The sequence below is a fragment of the Kryptolebias marmoratus genome, linkage group LG17, assembly GCF_001649575.2.
Source record: "Kryptolebias marmoratus isolate JLee-2015 linkage group LG17, ASM164957v2, whole genome shotgun sequence".
NCBI lineage: Eukaryota > Metazoa > Chordata > Actinopteri > Cyprinodontiformes > Rivulidae > Kryptolebias > Kryptolebias marmoratus.
Window position 1 is genome coordinate 18,406,327 of NC_051446.1, and position 20,858 is coordinate 18,427,184.

Consider the following 20,858-nt stretch of genomic DNA (forward strand, 5'->3'; position numbering starts at 1 on the left):
GTTGTTGGACAACAAGGCTTCCTTTGTGGCTTACCTGTGACATTCAGGTGTTAGACGGGAACCAGGTCCACAACATGAGGGGAACTTTACAGTGATGACATTGGTGGAGGGTGATGAAAAAAAAGCCACTTAACCTTACAAATCTGCTAAAATGCATAGCTACTGATTTCCAACAGCATAGCTGGATAAAAAAAGCAACTAAATTTTGCAGAATCTTTAGCTCCACTGTATTTTGGCCAGCGTTGCACGAATCAGCATTTCTTCCAAAATCAATACTTATACCCAGGAAAGTTTCTAAGTGACAACAAAACTCAAGATAACAACACAGACAACTCTTCTACCCATTAGTCTGCAAACCAGCACACATCAATAGCCCAAACACTGACAGGAGCACATTAGACCCTCATTCCAAGTCGATGGATGAGCATCTTGGCTGCTGATGGATGTGGGGGGGGCAACCACAAGGTCCTATCAAACTGACATGTGCTCCATACCTGCGTTTTTGATTTGTATTTAGGTTTTGTGTGGCGCTTGTCTGACAAGTGGAGATCACAAGCAGACAGGATCCATCTATCAGACCACTGATGCCACTGATGCTGTCTCCAGAGCCTGAGGGCGTGGCGCATATGTTAACTGTGTGAGTGTGTGTGTGTGTGTGTTAGGCACAAAGTTGTGGAGTCAACGGTCTATATTTGTATTCCAAGAAACTATGGACTCTTTTTTTGTCCTCATGCAAGAAAACAAATTTATATCTTTATGTATGTTTTAGAATACAATATAATAAGTGTTATTCTGCTTGTGTTTATATGTGTGTGTGTGTGTGTGTAAGGCTACCTGCAGAGTAGTGAGCCCACAGGGGCAAAGTGAGAAAGAATGACACTGATGCGATGTGCTGGCATGTGCCCTCGGGTGGTTTTGGTGTGGCTGTCATCTTGTTGTTTTCATACAGCTCCCCCTTCGTCATTATTCAAAAATCACGCCCCAAAGTTCCTTAAATAAATAATGAATTCGCCACTAGATGGATTGATGAACGATGATGGAGAAGTATTTGGTTTGTTTGTTTGTTTGTTTATTTATTTTTTTGCTTTGCACAGATTTCTTGTTGTTTGGACGAAGCCTTTGACAGGCACTTCTCTCTTGGGAGATTGAGCTTATCAGAAAAATAAGTGCTGGGTTGGAAGGATGCTGTCTTGCTGAGATGCTTTTTTTTTTTGTGTGTGTGTGCGTCTGTGTGTGTGTGTGTAGTTCTATTCTAATACAATTCAATCAATTTGTTGCTTGACTTTTCAAAAATAAAGAAGTTTCACTCTAAAATAGTTATCTGGATAAACTAGCGGTGTCGGTCAATAACTTGAAAGGACCAACCGGGTGTGTCAGGAGGTCAAACTCGACAAGAAGAGCATAAAGATACACTATTCATAATACAACATACAATGGAGTACAAAAAAAGAATCCTACACTTTTTTCTTTCAGCCATAAAAAGCACATACACACTACGGAAATTATCATAAAAGAAGATTATATATTAGGTCCTACACTCATGAACTTATTTTTCCATATATATACATGCTACAACACCCCACCCCTCTTTTTAAACAAATCGCCATAGCTTATGAGACCCAAGGAGGTCAAGATGCATCTGAAACTTCCTTTTCTTTCCCCAGAAAAAAAACTGTGTGGGACTTGAAAGCAGCGGCAGCTCGCTCACTCTCTTCACTATAGTTCCCAAAGCCAATGCAGATCAATACACAGCCACAGATACCACAACTGGAACAACTCTTGTCAAAGGTTACTCCTTTTTCTTTGCGTTTCTCTCTTCATTTTAGCAGGGCGGAGGAGGATGAGGAGACAGAGGGGAAAAAAAAAACAAAACAAAAAAAAAACCAAATGAGACAGAGAGAGGGGAGACGGCTTTTGAGAAGTAAGAGGAAAGCAAGAAAGATAAACCTAAAATGATCCCTTCTCTATAGTTGCGTAACTTGGTGCTAATGGGTTTTGACACATCGCCGGCAGGCCAAAGAGAAAGGGAGCTAAGGGTGAGTCGATAGTGGTGCGCGACTGTGGCCAGGGGCAAGCAGAAGAGGCTAGACCAAACCCATGGTACTCGCATGGGCTGGGGGCCTGACCACTAATCATTATAAAGTCAATGAGTCCTCTAGCGCTCGCAGCTACACTGGCCTTCCCAAGGAGCAACACCACCTAGTGAGGGCCATATTGTGAACATCTAAGTGCACACAGATGCACACTAAATATATACAGTAGGTCCTGTATTCATGCCAAGTACTGCTACAACGGTGTTATCCGCATAACAACAACAACTGTAGGTACAAGAATGTGAAACTTTGCCATTAGTAAGAGGTTAACACAAAATCCATGAAATGAACTTAGAAAACAAAGCATTCAGAAATAACTTGAGACACACAAAACACACACACAAAATTTCAAGAAGTATGCCGTGTCAGTCAGCGATAGTCTACACCCTTTGATGCTGCGCCTCTATTATTAAGTACCATCACATCCATGCCCTACACTGGACACAGCCTCTCCTGAGACACCACACAAACTGGTCCCAGGTCAAACTGGGGCTCAGTGGCCTCACCTGGTCCCCATGCATTTTTTAATGCCTCAAACTGATTCTGACACACAGTCTCAGACTAGACTACCAAATGAGGCAGAGTTCCCCTAATTGGCAAAGATTTCATTTAAAGCAAAGTTAACATGGCTGTAGAGAGGATATTTAAAATATCCACAATATTAATGTTGATTGATGATTTGAGGTTGAGTTAGAAATGATTTCTACCAAATTCTATGCACAACTAAAAAATAAAAGTACTCAGCATTGCAGCGTTGTTCTTGTTTATTCCACAGGATTAACGTAAAGGGAAATAACTAAAGCTTATGTTGTCCAAAAGCGGTTTTAAAGTTACATTATATTTTGGGGGGCTATTGGTAGTTTAATTTAGCTGTAATGTTTAGGATATTTGGGAAATTGCACATTGATTAATACCAAAGTCAAGGTTTGTGAACATATCAACAAGTACTTCATGGTGAAGTGGTTGTATAGGAGACTATTTCAGTTCTTATTTTATAGACAGACAAACTCTAAAAGGTTTGGAAATAAAAATGATGCAAAGAATGTCTTTCTACACTGAAAGCCAGAAAAGCCAGTGAATTTTGAAACTCGTCAAAAATATTTAACATAAGTTTTGACTGATCTATATCAAGAAGATGACGACATACATAAAAAACACAGCTTGCAGACATGGCTATCTTTGAAAACAATGACTTAAAATAAATACATGTGAACATACTCTACATACTCTACATTTAGGTGCACAAAACTCCCTATGTGCCATATGCCATATGTACATTTTGTTGTATTTAGAATATAAAATTCCCAATAAAGATATGTGTATTTTGTAGATTTTTAAGTGCAGGTGAACAAGCCTTTTTAGTGAGATCTTAACATCTTAAAACTTAAAAATTTACATTGAAAATAAATCAGTGCTTATCTAATTAAGACAAATTAATTTATTAAACTAGTTTAAATAAATACCATTAGCTAAAAACGATCCACTTTGGTAGTCTTGTGTGTGTATAAATCAAATGAGCTAAAACAAAAGATGCAAAAAAAGAAAAATAGAAATACTTTAATCAATAACCTTACAGCTTCTTAGCCTCAGTCTGATCAATATGCATGCAATCAAACTTTTGCCAGAATTACTTCCACCACTACGCCCATCGATTGAGTTCATTGATCTTGACGCTCAACTGTCTTTTAGGAGCGGAAGGTATGGATATTTAGCGCCTGAGACCCCATCTGGCCAGCTTTGTGAACTTTGACCTTTTGAGTTAATCCTCAAACAAAAAGGTAGAAGTTATTGGCACCAATATAGTCTGACCTGCAACCACCCCAGAAGGGGGCGGACTAAACCAGCAGGGTGCCAGAACACAATCTAAAAATCAGACCAATGACCTCTTCTGGGCCCAGGACTTTACTGTGGCAACTACAGCTTCATCACACGTAAGTTTTGAAGCAAATGCAAACTGTTATTTGTGCAATTTTAAAGAAAAAAAAAATACAATATGACAATTTTTGCGTTATTTTTCAGGACACACTAGCCAGAATCATTGGTCAAATGTAACAGCAGAAAAAAAAGTGGTAAAGGAGCAGCACAGGAGGGGCAGTCAGAACCCAGGTCTTGTGGGGGATTGGCGTTCAATGAGGCTCTTCCCTGATGTGCCGCCAAGGTCTTTGAGGGGATTATTAACACATTTTGATTACTCTGGTCCAGTTGTCACAGAAAATATAACCTCCATCAGGACTATAAAACGGGAGGCTCTTTCTTGTCTCGTCTCCACATGCTGTTGCTCCATTCACTCCCCACAGACCCTCTCATTGCCTTGGGAGTGACTGACCCAAAGCAATCCACTAATTACAGTGTCAGACATCTTGAGGAATTATCTTTTACACTATTAGCCTGATAGAGAAAAGGCTCCTTGACCCACACACTCACACGTTGCAATTTTACCATGGCTAATGTTTGACAACTTCCTGTGCATCAGTGTTGCAAGTCTTCCTGTCATTATCAAATTATCCTTACAGAAGTTGTAAAATGAAAGTTGGGCACAAAATGTTTGACACTAAACTGTGAAGTGAAATGAAATATATTGTATATTTTAAAAAATTAAAAGAAAAAGTAGTGTGTTCTTAAGTGCCTATTTGTTACAAAGGAATTTTGTCCTCGAATAAAATCAAAAATCATAAAAATAATGTAGTCTGACTACTAAAGTCACATGACTATAGGTTCATACAGACATGATGTGAAATGACCCAGAGGTTGCAACATTTCTCAAAGGAAGCTGCACAATAAAAACAAAGTGTTTCAGGAGAGTTGAGAAGAAAGTTATAGTGTAGATATTAGGGTTGGGTCATTAAAAAAAACACTTAATATCCTGTGAAGCATAATCATATTCAAATTTGAGTGAAAAAAGGAATGAACACGGCATCCTGACAAATCCAATCCAAATCCAAATCCGAGACATCTACCATTGTCCTAATTGTCGTAAAGTTGATTGGGCCACTGGACTTAACCCACCTCCTTTAATAAGTTTGCATGATTGGCAAAACCAAGGCACCTGAAACCTTTTACAACCAAGAAATATAAAAAACAACTGCTCTAACCATGCATGTGCCCAACAAGAACACCATTATATAAAATATGCACAATATCAAACCATTATATGTACATAAATGTATTGACAACAACTATAAAATAAGACAGTTAAAATAAATAATTGCACAGATTTAAAATACATTTCAGAATTGAAAACTAAATTGTTACTTATTAGTTTGGGGAAAAAAGTATTTTTCTTTTTTTTTTTTTTAAAAAAAAAAGGCCAATAAATGTGTCTTTGTAGGTAGACAAATCCCTCTTGTTTGTAATAATATGCACAAAAAGTAATGCCATGTTTATTCCCTGTGGTCAAATTCTCGAGTTGAATGCTAAAATGACCAAAAGAATATAAAATCTGTTGAGTTTGAGTTGATTTTAGCAAAAAACAAGAAGCGAGACAACTTGATGTCTTGTTAGTGTTTGAGCTTTTGACTTCTGAGATGCACACGCCTACCCAGCTTCACACCCTGTCACTTCAAGATTAAATAAAAAAGATGCTAACAGACAAGCAAACATGCATTTACACACTGAATAAAGCCTTATCTCCAGCAACTGAGTCGAGGTTTGTTGAAATAAAAACATCAGCAAAAAAGAGAAACAAAGTTTTCAGTGTCTTCAAAAAAAAAAGAGCCTCATTTTTTTCCAACTGCAAACCTTAGCATCATTTACCGTGATAAGCAAAGCTAAATCACATGAGAGAACGCTTCCCTTTGAAGACCATTAACTTCATTTCCTACTTTTGAAATGTATATTCATAAACAAACTGAGGTTTGTCCAAATGGGATATTTCTCAAAGTACACACAATCTGTGAAAAGGGCCAACGTAACTGACATCAAAGGGTCCAGAGCAGAGGAGGTAAAAGTAGGCCAGGCCATGGCCTGGGAGAGAAGAGGAGGAAACAGAGGCTACGCAACAGAAAGAGGCTGCATGGATGGAGAGAGAGAGAGAGAGAGAAAGAGAAGATTGGTCCCAGGCTGGGAGAAGCTCAGGTGTGAGTTGTGAGGAGGCACCTTCTGTTCGTGGCTTTAAGGCCCCACTGCAGACAGAAGAGGGGAGCCAGACGGACACGGGCCCCTCTTGTTTGTCCCAAATAAATCTAGGTGGCTCAAGACGCGCACCCCTCTCACTCACACACAACTTCAATCCCACAAACAGGCGCAGATCCTGTATGTAAAAATGTAGCCTCACAAAAACAAACCCTTGTGTAGCTGGGTGAAATGTAAGCAGTTCTACGAGATTTCATGAGAACAGGTGAGCAAAAAGAAATGTGTTTGAAAACAAAAACCTAACAGGTAGATTTAAGATGAAGCACCTAAAACAGATGCAAATTTGTCTGATAAAATTTAGAAGGGACGTCACAGATTTTTTTTTTTCAGAACAAAGAAACTTTAAACTTCTGTTATTTAAATTTTTGTGTGATTGATGCCAAATATTCAAAGTAACTAGTTTGATGTATTTCCTCTTGCTGTGTATTGCCCTGATGTGCTTGTTTTATGAAAGCACGGTGACTCTTTACATTTTTATAAAACAGATGCAACATCCAAATTTAGCATGTTGCAGATGTAATAAAAATGTTAAAGACGAGAAAACAATGAATACTCTCGTCTCTACTTTGATGAGTGAAAATATCAACATTCTTACTGAAGCACAACCCACAAAGGTACAAAACAGAGAGGTTAAACACACTAAAATATATTATTTGCTTGTAAAATGACAAACTACTATTGAGGTAAACTAAGAAGGCTGGTTGATTTGTTGTTTAACTTGGTTTTTATGATCCCAATGTAGCCAACATGAACAGGCAGGTGTTACAGCATTGTCCTGATGCTTCAGAGTGGCTACATATGCCCACCCAGATAGGAATTTGACCCCAATGTCTGTTCAGAAGGGATAGATTGTAGCCGACACAGGGCAGCTCAGCAAGTGCTTCTTTATGATGGACATGAAAGAATGAAAATATTTCTTTTTGTTAAAAAATGAGATAGAAGCGACACGCATCCCTCTGAGGATCATCTTGACAGACCTACCAAGAAGACATTCAACTCTTCCTCAGGAAAAGGATGCTCGAACCACTTAAATCAATTACATCAAAGATGGAGCTTGCACATTGAGACTTGTTAAGTTAACTGTATTCATATTCCAAAGGTAGAGTGCCTGAGCCATTGTTGTCACTGGATGACGGTTGCATTCAAATTGGGAGTGAAAGCCTCCCCAGGAGAGATGGGTGAATCTGTCACAGAAGACAGAGGGACAGAAATGATATATAATTCAGGAATAAAACAACACAATACCTACAGCTGCTTCGGATCTTAATCATCATCATCATCTGGTGTGTCCTTTTAGAAAGGGTTTCCTTAAAACAAATGCAAATCTTCCAAAAGACTCTCTCACAATCACAGATTTTCCCTTTGCTCAAAATTTGCATGAGTTCCAAATATCTGGCCTTTAGGACGTAATAACCATTATTCACTGAGTTGGTTGCTAAAGCAGCCACCTGTCCAAACAGTTCATTAAAATGGCACAATAGTTCATTTTCAGGACCGTGGAGGATTGGGAAACAACTGTATCACTGTAATACACAGTAGTACTGATTTTGAATAATTTTATAAATTCGGTTTTCTTGAGAAAGTGAGTTACTGTGTATTTATTTTGATTTGCTAACACAGTTTCGTCACACAACCATTTTTCTTTTCTCTCTCTGTCTATATTTTCTGAAATTTTGCCCCTACATTTTTTCAGATTTCCCTCATTCTTGAGGTAACTTTTAGGTCTGAAAAATGTAGTCCGCAAAGCATTTTACTCGTTTATTCACTCTAAAGTGCCTTAATTACAAACTGTCTGATATGAAAAGACAAAATAAATTACTTCACATATCTATTTGAGTCATTACAGTAAAGCAATTGAAAAAAAGCCTTTTAAAATATCTAAAACAACAAATCAAAGATTTTACTTCAGTAAATTATGTTTTCTAAGTCATTCTCTAGTTTATTTTTTGAACTTTAGAAATGGACTTAAAAGCTGAAAAAGATGAGAATTTCAGCAGCAAAATGCTAAACTAATTGCTAAAATAAGTCTGCCAAAATAACGTCTAATTTCTTTATTTAGAAAAAAGCCCTAATAAGCACATTCCTACGATCAGATGGCCTTCACTAAACATTTTTAAAAAGTCTACATCAATGCCTCAACTTTGTTCTGTGTGTAGTCGTAACTAGGCACCTACTCACATCAAACTTGAAATATGCCAGACCAAGGAAGGTGTCCCTTAGGCCATCTTAGCCAGTCCTTCACAACTGTACTTTAAAAGATGGGCGACAGAACAGTGCACCGCAGTTGGCCTTGATTGATGATTGAGTAACCCAAGATCATAGAAGTTCTTGTGGAGGACTTGCTGGTGCATAACTGTGCATACATCAAGCCTTCATGACTACCGCTAACACACATCATGTGGAGAGACTGACTGATGTGAACAGGGGGACTGTCTAGACCACTTAAAAGGAACTTTATACAAAGAGGTCAACAAGTAAAATCACTGTAAAACAACAACAACAGGAAAGATGACTTTACCTGATTACAAAAGAACATATAACTAGAAGGCACATGCATGCACATGTACACAAAGATATAAATATTAACTTGTGATATCCTCATCAATCACAACAACAAAATATAACTCAACTCAGTGGCAAATAAAGAAGTTCACGCTGCCCATGTACAAACATTTTCTTTTTTAGGAACTCTTAGGCTCACTCAGACCCATTTATGGGATTATGTCCGTGCATTTGTGCAAGCACAGCGGCCCTCTTTTCAGGAGCGTCTCACAGAGGGAGAACAGGTAGCGGCTCCTAAAGCAGCTCAAGGGCGCAGCCTATCTACCAAAACGTAGAATGCATGACGTCTGTTCAGTGAGGCAGCCAGCATCTACTCACTACTTTGGTTCATTTATATGGGAGTCAAACTGTTTGTACTGTCAAGGTTATAATTTTTAGGCAGGGAAACAGGGAAAGATAAAGACAAGTTTCAGGCGATTCAAAAGCTTGACAAGACCATCCATTAAACAAAAATAAAAAATCTGTTCCAGGAGTGTTTCAAAAGAAGCGAGCAGATTTGAAATGAGACCAATTAACTTCAATCCAGCTGAGGATTATACTATGAGAACCACACATATTCCTGAAAAAAAAAAATCATTCAAAAACGTTAAGACAAACACAGATGCTTATTTACTTTCACTGGAAACTGGAAAATCTTTGGTGGCTTTTGTGTCAGAATGGCAAGTCGCACATAAATTGAAAGAACACTGTCAGCATGGCGTATGTCGCTTTCCTTTGCCCAAAACTGTGATGCAGAGTCTGCCGTCCCAAAGCAGCACACATACACGCACACAAACACGCCTGAACAGGACACAGAGCACTCCTGAGGTTACCCCCCCAGGACAAAAGCTTTACCATCCCACTGACTGGCAGATGGGGCAACCAGCTGACATCTCGGACCGGCTCCGTTTCATGTTCCTCGGGTGTCTTAAATGGGTGGGCACCCTGTCAGATGGGCACAGAACAGCCGAGGAGGAAGCTCCTTTGACAGAAGAGGGGAGGTGGGCTTCTTGGGGTGACTGTCGAGCCACAGAGGGGCAAGGACAGACGGCGAGATGGCTAATGTGCGTCACTGTGTTTGTACAGTATAATTGTGTGTCTTACAGGGTGGTAGGTTCTATGGAGGACCATAGAAGATACAGATTTATAATGAGCTAAAGACAACATTTAGCTCTGTATGGCTTTCTAACACAGGATCAAATAGTTGCCTCAAGGCTAGAGCCAACACTCATTTATGCAGGAATCGTGATCAGTTGTGGTTTTTTAAATTTACAACACAGGTTATTTGAATCTAAAAGTGTGGTCCATGCTTATTGTAAAATAGGCCACATAGTTTGGGGGCGACCGGGTCTGTATCTGTATCTGTACTCTGACAACAAATCCCTAACTAAAGGTGGGAAAGGGTCATTAAAAGAGTCTATCAGACGATTGTTTAACGGGCACTGAAATGCTCAAAAATTGTCTCGTAACTCTGAACCACACTGATTGAAATAAAAGATTGATTCTAGATTGATCATTGATGGGAAGAATAACACATTAAAAACCTATTTGAAATTCAACACACTGTGCTACATTGAAGTATTTCACAATATTCAAGGAGTACAGTAGCTGCTCAGAAACTTTTCACCAACATTCACAGTAAAACATTATCCTGTTCTCATACATATTTTTCTATTTTCCACTCTGCACTTCAAATGGTGGCAGGAAGACGATAGAAAAAAAAGATAAAGCTGAATTTAATATTCTCATATGCATCAATTGTACTTTTGGAGTCAACATAAAAAAAATTAAGAGGCTGACTTAAACTAGAAAAAAATAACTTGTGAATAAGCTGAGAGGATCTTTTTCCAAAACAATTTATTGTACAATTTCATACAGATGAGATAATTAATTTTTTTTTAAAAAACATGCAGATCTGATTTACATGTTTGTTTTACTTTTATACCAAGGAAATCCTAACAAAAATTTAAATCCTGCAAAATTAAACTTTGAAATCAATAAATAATTAGAAGCAAAATATTTAACAATTAAAGTGCCTTTTGTCTGTCTGCCTACTTCTGATAAATTTGAAAAAACAATTTTAATACAAAATGGTCAGTTTGTTTTTTGGTATTTTGTTTGTTTCTTTAAACTACAATTCAATATTGTGGCATTTTAATCAGAAAAAATAAACATCCATGCTGTGAAAAAGTTATTAAAGTTCATGCTGGCTGACAGTAAAAGGGAAAAACACAATAGTTACTGTTGAGTTTTTGTATTTGTCAAAAGATTGCTGAATAATTTCTCTCTTAAAATCAATCTATTTTGCCTTTTTTTAAAAAAAGGCAAAATAATTAAAATAAATTAGTGTTGATCCATTGTTGCATTAAAAAAACAAGTAAAAAAGCCGAATACTGAAAGTTAATCACACTGTTTCACTTGATTTTTAAACACTGCCAAATATGAACTAAAATGACCCATTTATATTTGCCAATATGAAAAAGGCAGCAAAGACGCACCGCAGTGTGACAGCTTGCCTCCTAAAAAAACAAAAAAAAAAAACAGGATCCCTTAACTTGTACTGTAAATGAGAAAATGTGTAACGTCGTTTCATTACTCAATTGAAAGACTCAATACTTTTATTTAAGTGAAAAACTGTCAAACATTTCATGTGGACATTAGTAATCTTCCTTCCAAGATCCCTGTCTTTTTGTTCATTCAGCAGCCTATCCACTTTCTCAGATAAATGTCTGCTTTTTGGGTTTAAATGTCATCAGTCCTTTTGTCATTCACAGCAGAATTCTCATCACTGGATTAGGATTTTATATATATATTTATATATGCTTTTGAGCGACAAGGTGGCACAATTTTCTATCGCTTCCACTTCTTTATTTATTTTTAATATTTTGTTCTCCCTTTCTGTTTTTAATATTTCAGCGCCTCAGATGTAGCGGCTCTTTAAAGCGCCCATGGGGGCTGCGAGTCCTTGCTTTTGTCTCCCATTTCCTTCTGAAACAGCTTTTCTTTAACCCTATGCGGCTCTTCACAGTTGTTGTCTTAGCTCTCTCCCCTCCGTCGCTCTTTCTGTTTTCTTTTTCTCCGTCTCCCCCTCTCTCCCTCGGTTTTCTTTCTGTGTCAGACAGAGGTCAATGCTACACTTTTTTCTCCTGCATGCACCAAGGCAGGGGGGATCTTTTTTAGTTGCTGTGACCTAAAAATAGGAAAGGAAAAAAAATCAGATTTGAGGTTGGGACGAAGGTGTCTTTTAAGATATAGCGACATACCACTATCTAGCAATTGGAGGGTGTTTTGTATCTTGAGATAAGGATTAGATTATATCAATAAATGATTTGATTGAGGTTTGCTTGAGAATATAGACCTAATTACAAAATGAGTTAATTTTAAGGGTTTCAAGGACACTGTGTGTTATTGAATTTGTTGTTTGTTTTGTTTATTAACCAGACAGCTTCTATTTGTAGCCTGAAAAAGTGTAGTGAAATACATAAAAAGCCACATTTAATATGGCAGGCATTCTTTATGGTCTTTTATTAGGAAAAGCTGACAAGCCTGTAGCTTCAAGAGCCACCTTAAATGTTTGCATGTGGGATTAAATCTGTTTGAACTTGTGTTTAAAATTCATTACAATGTTTAGATCTTAAAACAAGACTTTTTATCACAATGGAAAACTAACATTTATGGCAACAGTTTTTTTTCTTATGTTTAACTAAGTAGAAAAGCTCCATTGAGCAGTCTAGTCAGATCATTACCTCCAAGAGTCTCATTATGTTGAGAGGCTTGTTCAAACTATTAAATGACTAAAGGTCTAATTATTACATTTTCCCCTATTTTTATTAATACAACAATGCTTTATGGAGCCCTAATCTAGAAACATAAAAAGACAAGGTTGGCAGCAGGTGGACTAAAGATGAGTTGAAGTGTTTATATTCAGTAAGGAAGTCTTGATGGGAATTTATATTTACCTAAAACAAGTATGTCACCTATTTCCATCTCTGAAGCATTTTTCACCTTGAGGTAATATCTGCACCAACAACCTGTCGATCCACAGAGAAGCACAGACTTCCCGAGCACATACCGGGAACAGGCTCTAACTCACAAACACATACTTGAGTTTGTTGGTTCAGCTCTTCCATTGAGTGCCCGTATGCTAGCTGGCCATTGTGCACGTAAGGCCTTTTGTTTGAGCAGCCTGAAACTGGAGATTGCACCTTAGCTACCACAGTTCAAGCGTAAACAGTGTTTTCATGCCCTACGATATACACTGTTGCCAGTGGACCCCTAAATCCCTGGAACAGCTGAGTCCTAGGGTGTCAAAGATAATGGCGATTTATTGCAGTACGAGGCTTTCTCATTGCCACCCCCCCCTTTTTCCAATCGTCCCACCACCCCTCCTCCTCCCTCAAACAGATTAAAATTAAGCCGTAAACATGTGAGGATGGAATTAACACATTTAGTGAGTCTCCTCTTCCCACATCCCATTTTCGCTCCGGAGCGGCTGATCCCCGCTGCCGAACGTGGGTGCAATTTTAATGACTCGCGACGTTTTTGAAGTCCACATGAAAAAAGCGTCGCTCGCCGTTTGTGGCGGCGCTAGATATGGCTGGGCCATGGCCGGCCATGATTGGGGGGAGACGCACGCCGCCGACTCGGACTCCAGGCTCTTCGATAGGATCGGTGTCATTTTCCTCTCCACGATAAGACGCCTTGCTGACAAGGTCCGATTAGGAGAGAAAAAATCATTATTGCTACGCCTTTCATCCACCGGGGGTTTACCGATAAACAGCTCACCCACGGCTAGATTTTCTGAGAGCAAGATGTTATGCGTTGAAGCATATATATATTTAGGAAATATGGTTTAAAACAAAATCCTGGCAGTGTTTTTTTTTTATAATCATTTCTTATTTAAAAAGCAATAAAAAACATTTTCCCCTTTTAAAACACATTTTTAAAAGGCCTCCTTTCTTGTTAGCTGAAAACTCAAGCTGTGAAATATTTAAGTCTTGGCTCTCAACTCCATTAATCAAACAATTATCAAATAACTTCATATTCTTTTTGAACGCAATATAACACACTGATTGTATCAGTCTACAAAAAAGTGATTTATTATGCTGTACCTCAAGGAAATCCACTTTAGCAGTCCTCATAAAGAGATATGAAAAAGAGATGCTTAAAATATTCAAACTACACTGTAGAACAGAGAGAATTAGCTCAAAAAAATGCACTGTGAAAAGATTCAGTGACATACTTAACAAAAGATATACATTGTATATAGACTATATATTTACACATATTATTCATGTGATGACTGAAAAAATCCCTGTTTCAAATATATTGCAATAATAAATCAAATGCAACTTTAAATAAATATTACAAACCTATTTGAATTTTTTTTTTTAAAGAATAAGAATTTTAAAACAAAAGTAACTTCCAGTGTTTCTATATCAAAAAACATATATTTATTTGTTGTTGTCATCATTGCCAATATTTTATTAAATGCTAGCAATGAAAAAATAAAACATTCTATATTACTTTAGACTAAACAAATATTTCTAATATTTAATGGTGCATTAAGATTTCTGCAGAGCTAATAATAGGTTCCGATTAAAGTGCAATCCGACTTTGTAAACGTAACTTATTATGTCATTTGTTAAGCGTTTGCTCTTGGTTCTGTGGCGCGGCAACCACTTTGGTGGCCCTGCACAAAAAGAAACATCGAGTCTGATCTTTAGAGGGAACAGGGAGAAAGAAAGCAAGTGGGAGAGAAACAGAAAAAAGAAACGAAGATGGAGGAGGAGAGATAGAGAGTCGGGACAAACGTGTGCTGTGTTACTGGGCCACTCCAGCACCCATGGACACTCAGCAAGACTCAAAGCCGCACTCCGCTTCAAAAGAGACCCATGAAGAATTTTTTTTTTTTAAATGTTTACAAAAATATTTATTTATTTCTCGTCACTCGCTCTTATTTATCTACATAAATCTTGCTGTACTGCTCAAATACTGTTGATGAAGGTGCCGTGCTTGCACTCCCCCTCGTCTTTTAATACCACGGCAGTCGAAAATCCAAGTGCTCTAAAACAAACTGATGTACTCTTTAATATAGTCTTCACATCATCACAGGGTCCTCATGAGTCTGCCGTGGTGACAACTGCAGGGCTGATAGCTTAGCCTAGCAACGGCTCCCACCTTTTAGGTCGCTTCAATGACTTATCATAAAAAAGGAAAAGAGAAATTTGGGTAAAAGAGAGGGGAAAAAAATGCAAGGATGGAGTAAGAAAAATCCCCAGGATTAAGGCTGAGTCACTGGAACCTTTGATAGACAATGTCTAATCATATTATCTCCATCTCAATAAAGCTGATAGCCTTTGGTATCGCTCTCACCTTGGCGTGGTGTGAACTTTGAGCTAGGTTGTGGCCCCAGGTGGCCAAGACGTGGCCCTCACTGCTTATCTAAACAGGGCTGAAATCAATTCCTAATGAGCTGCATTCATTTGCCAAGATTGTTATAGGCTTTTAGACACCAAGAACTATCAGCTATGAGGTTTTTTTTGTTGCTATCTACCTTTTAAAACACAGAGTCGCAGAGCTTTTGTCTGCCTTCACTTCTGTTTCTGCAGCTCTTCTTTTAGTATGGTTACATTATTTTCTTAATAACTAGGTTAACATTCAAAAGGAGGACCCATTTAAAAGTTCATTCACTCTACACTGACAATACTGAATAGTTCAATGTCTAAAGCTATACATTGGTAAGTTAAGTTACAATTTAGTAGTTAAAAAATCTAGTTATTGAAAATAAATGTAAGCTAATGTAATGTCTACCAGAAGATAATTACAGGTTATAATCATGACTATTATTTGAAGTATTTTGTGTTTGTTTTGTTTTTGTTTGCTGTGTTTTGTACAGGCTGTCAATCAATACTCAACTCTCCCCACCACGATGAATAATTACATTTAAAAAAAAAGGTGGAGCAGCTAATCATTGCAACTTAGATGTCTTATCTGACATGCTCTTTCTATTTCTAAACAACCAATCATAAATGATTCAAAATCTTTTCATGTCTGGAGTGAGAGGCTAAAATTTGGTACGCCTTTGATTAAACATCAGTCAACACATTTGACAAGCCTATACATGAGGGCATTTCAGATGCTCTCGACTCAAACGTCTTTAAATTTGGTAACTGCATGCCCTCCCCCCATATTTGCTGCCCTCTTTAACTGGGCTATCCCTCATGTCTGCGTGTTGCAGTGCCTGGGCTTTTGAGTCTGTGCTCTTCACTAATAAAGTTCTATATTTTATTTATGAGACAAACAGAAAACCCTGGTTCTTGAGGGTGTGTGTGTGTTAAATAGCTCTGCATGTCCAAAAAGTCTTCTTGATATCCCTCTGAGAGCTCTCACTGCTTTTGGCAAGCCTTTGTTTTCATCTAAATACACTGAAGATACCAAGGATGAAAAAAAAAAAGTCACTACATCTGAAAAAAATAGTAGTGTCAAGAGTCATCTTTTCTTAGAACTGATTCCTTTTTTTTTTTCTTTAAATGTGACCTAGAAGCATCCTGGCTTTTTTTTCTTCCTGGTCATTAAAAGCTATATTGTTAGCAGTGAAGAGAAAAGGAGGGTAAAAAAAAAAACGTTTCTTTGCCATTTCTTTGTTCAGGATCGCTTTCTTTGAAATAAAATGTTTTTAGTTCCACTTCCCATTGGTCAATGGCAGTTCTTAAGGGTTACTGTGTCACTGTGGATGGAGAATGCAACTTTGAATTACTAAAAAATAACGATGCTAAACTGCTCTTTGTAAAAAAAAATAAAATAAAACAAAATAAAAAAAAGGAAACGAAAAACAGCTCAGATGTTAGAGGAGAGTTGAGGTCTGTGGCAAGAAAAGCATTTACAGTATGACTTGAGAGTGTCTAATTGGAGAAACACTTAATGCTTTAATTATTTGTGTTTAAAACATTGTGGATGTCAAACTAATCATTTGAAAATGCAAAACCTTCCTTCGAAACAATGACCAAAGATATTTTCATTGTGTGCAGTAGTTGGATTTCAAATTGCTGTATTTTTAAGAACAATACATGGAATCTTTGTTGGGATATAAAAGCATACAAGTTGTGTTTGTTAAAAAATATATACCTCCTGTGACCTTACCATTTGTGCAAGTATGGCATTACTACATTGTAGGAGATATCTGGAGATTGTTAAAAATAGCCACTCTCATAAACATATAGTTTGGGATTTGTGAGCAATACTAAATTAAAGACCAACCCTGAAAACCCAGTGGATAAACCTGGCATAAAGATGTGCAAACTTTGTCAAATTTGAAGAACTGGAATAGTCTTGTAAAGAACTGCCTATTTCCTGCGCATCCAAGTTCTGCGTGTTGATATATTCTCTATTTGGCCTGAAGACGTTGCCATTTCAGGTTGTGCATCTGAGCGGTAGGCTGGTATCGACAGCAGAGTAAAGGAAGGGGTCATGGATTAAAGACACAGGGTGAAGATTCTCCACAAAACCACAAACACACCCCACAGCTGGTGCGGGCCAGGCCAAGTGTGTGGGACCAAGGCAGGATAAACGAGCATTGTTCTTACCTAGCCTCACACAGTGTGAATAAAACAGCCACCAGTGACACAGGGTCAAGGGGCATGTGGCCAACAACAGCGGGAGAAACCGCTGGGCCCAGTAGGTACTGAACAATGTGAAGCCAGGGCCCAATTCTTCACCAAAAAGCAAGCTGTGAGGCAAACGATCAAAACAAGCTGTTGTGAAAGATGCAACTGGGTAGAAGTAAAAAAAATCTGCTAGCTGTCGCAGAATTTGACACCGTCGAGAAACTGAAATAATGTCAGAATCAACTGAGACATTTGAATCAACATTTTTAAGCAGAGTGCGCAGATTGTATTTATGAATTTGCGAATGCAAGTCACAGACGACATCAAAGGCCGGTGGTCTGCGTGCGAACCTTACTTGACTTGAATTATTAAATCTGTCGAAGTCGCACACACCAGCCACCCTGCGATTATAGTGTAAATTGACAAACTTTTTCAAAACTACAACGGAAGCCACAGAAAGCTGGTTGATACTTCAAGAATGAGCTTTGATATATCTCTGAGGAATACACTGTGCTTCAATAATGTGGTGGCTGTCAGGAAGGCAGACAGGAGGGGAGGGAAAAAAAAAACATATGCTAACTGGTTAAATCTATTTAGGATCCCAATGAGATTTTTTCCTATTTTAAGATAAAACCCATCCTTGATAATTAGGAAAAAAAAGAGTTTGTGTGTTTTTTTTAGATAGAAAAAGTGATATCTTTTCATTTTCTTTCTTCTCCACTCCTGAATTAAGAACTTCAGGAGGAACGCTGACATTGTTTATTTTCATAGAATCCGTTTGTGTTAAAAAGCACAACGCCATCAGCACCGGCACACTTGCATACGTAACACGCGCGCGCGCACACACCCATATATAGATGCTCGAATCTTCCTCAGGAGCTGAGCTTGGAGAAGCAGCACCCGATATGCCGCCTGTACACTTCTCCCTCTCCCTTCCTGGCTCACCTTTGATGTGCTCCCGAAAATGTCATCAGGCGTCAAGGAAAGATTCTTTTTTAACACACTACCAACCCTCCAAACACACACTCACAGAGCACAAACACACATCCACCCACCGCGCATATGAGCAAGACAATTTGCTGTTGCTCACTCATCCTCACCACTATCTTGAACCCCCACCTACCACCTCCCCACTCCTTTTTTTTTTTTTCTCCCCCAATCCATAACAGAACACATACCAGTCTCTACTGCTATCTGGTAGCCGGCCTCCAGTCTCCGGGATGACCTTTCCAGCTTCTCTGTGTTGTCCAACAGATGTGCTCTCTGCAATAAACAGAGAGAGAGAAAAAAATAAGCAACGCTAGAGAAACAAACAGGAAATAAAAATTGATTGAGAGGGCTGGGACCCATTTCAAAGAAACACATCAGCACTGTCACCTAAACAGACAGACCACATCCACTGTGACAACATAATTCAACCAGCTTGGCAAGAACCTTCATGGATGACAATGTTTTATATGCTGATGGAATATCAAGCAAATGCAGGTTGAGGCTGACAATGAAAATGGTGCTGCTGCCTCATCTTAGACATAAAAAGACAAACTACATGGAACTTTGTTGTATTGTTGACCTCCGCCAAGGAGGCATATGTTTTTGGTAGCGTCTGTTTGTTTGTTTGTTTGTCTGTGCACAAGATTCCTCAAAAGTAATGATCAGATGTTGATAAAACTTTCAAGAAATGTCACAAAGAACAAATAATTAAATTTGGGTGATGATAGGGATCACGATCCAGCTCCTGTAATTTTTTAATGGCCCTACGGCCGAGGTGGAGTTTTTGCGCTCTCCGAATGCTTTGAGTTTTACAACTGTATTAAAAAAAATTTTCTTTTTGCACAGAGAATAACTAAAGCGGTAAACAAAGGAGGAGCGTAAAATTAAATCCAAAAAGCTTTTAAAATGAAGTGCTGCTGGAATAAATGGAATCAATGTGAAGAATAAGAGAAGACAAAATGTACCTCTGCTGCTTTAAACATCAACGTCTCTAACATAAATCTAACAATAACATATGCTAATATATTTTGATTTATCTTACTAATGTGTTTTAATCACAACTGTACATGGATATATATAAAATGTTATATCTGGTAAAAACCCTTTTCTGCAACTTTTTTTCCTCTACCAAATTAGCTGACCAAAACTTGCAACTCAATATTTCCCCCTTTCAGCTTTCTAACAACCACCAACAATTCAAACATATTGTAAAAGTACAATAAAAGCAGATCAAAAAGTATGTTTTATAAACGATTAAATAGGCAATTTGATCCATTCTTTTTAAAGTGGTGTTTTGTGACAATCAAGATTGCAATAACTGTAATACTGAGAGTATCTAAGTGTAGACAGTTGATATCAGTTTATACCAAGTAAATCTCTGGTTTTAGTTAAGTTTGTACTTGCATCATTATTGCCCCGTGTGCAAAACACAAAAGGGGATTATTTATTGACCAAAACACACTGGTTTATATCTAATATGAGAAGTCCATCATATTCAAACACCAATACATTTTATGGGCATTTGTGTCACATTTTCACTAAGTGACTGAAACAGTTAATTAGAATAAGGATTGAACTGGTGACTGTTTTTGATGGTTCTTACTTTTATCTTAAGATAAATTGTGGTTGTGACGTATCAAACATGTCCCTCTGATTTAAAATCTTTAGCTCTAAAGAACTTTTTTTCATCAAAGTATTTTCCAAATAACTTTATAATGCTAACTTGACGTACATTTTAAATACTGACTAAACATTTCCTTAGACACAGATTGATAAATGAATATATAAATATATTTGCAAAACAACCTAAAGTAACAAAAGTTGTCTGGAAAAACATTCCATATCAAGGTTTCCAAATTATTAAGCAGTCCGTCCTATCTGAATTAAGTTATTTGTTAAATACAAAATTTCTACCACTTATCTAAAACACAAATGAACCCTGAAACTACAAAAACAGACTCTAATTATTCCCTATACTGAAAAACCTTTTGTGCAAGTTGAAACTACTGTAAGACCCAGCTTTCATTAAAGTCACAGCATACAGTATAGAATCAGAAACAGAAAACATGGAAGAGTTAAATGTTTACTCAAATGTTGTTTGTTTTGATGGCATTTCTAATGTGCCATGTTTAAAAAACTGATCAAATTGAACATTTTTGACAGTAAAAAGCAACCCGATGAATGACAAAACCCTCCTGACAAGGTTTGATGCCCATCACACGAGCGAAGAGGACAGGGGAAGAACTGAAATCTCTAGTCTTGCTTGGGTTGTCAAAATGTGTACCAGCTAATCACTCAGAGGAAATGAAAAATGTGGAGGAAAAAAAAAAAAAAAAGAAAAAAAGCCAACGACACACTTTTCAAAGTTTGACAACAAGAGGGATGGGAACAGAGCAGGAAAACTCCCTCTGAACTCTTTTCCTTCCCTCTTTTCCTTTTTCTTTGTGTTGCTGACAGATGTCATTTAAAATTGCAGAGATAGTTTTAATAGTTAAAG

At 37.7% G+C, this 20,858-nt stretch overlaps 1 protein-coding gene across 4 annotated transcripts in view; it reads right to left on the minus strand.

The window, feature by feature from the left end:
• Positions 1-20,858, minus strand: part of vti1a (vesicle transport through interaction with t-SNAREs 1A) — a 107,482-nt gene that overhangs the window by 55,878 nt on the left and 30,746 nt on the right. For all 4 annotated transcript variants that reach the window (XM_017439436.3, XM_017439422.3, XM_017439446.3 and 1 more), the window contains one exon: positions 18,550-18,634. In XM_017439436.3, the coding sequence (XP_017294925.1) occupies positions 18,550-18,634 (85 nt within the window). The remainder of the gene's footprint in view (positions 1-18,549; positions 18,635-20,858) is intronic.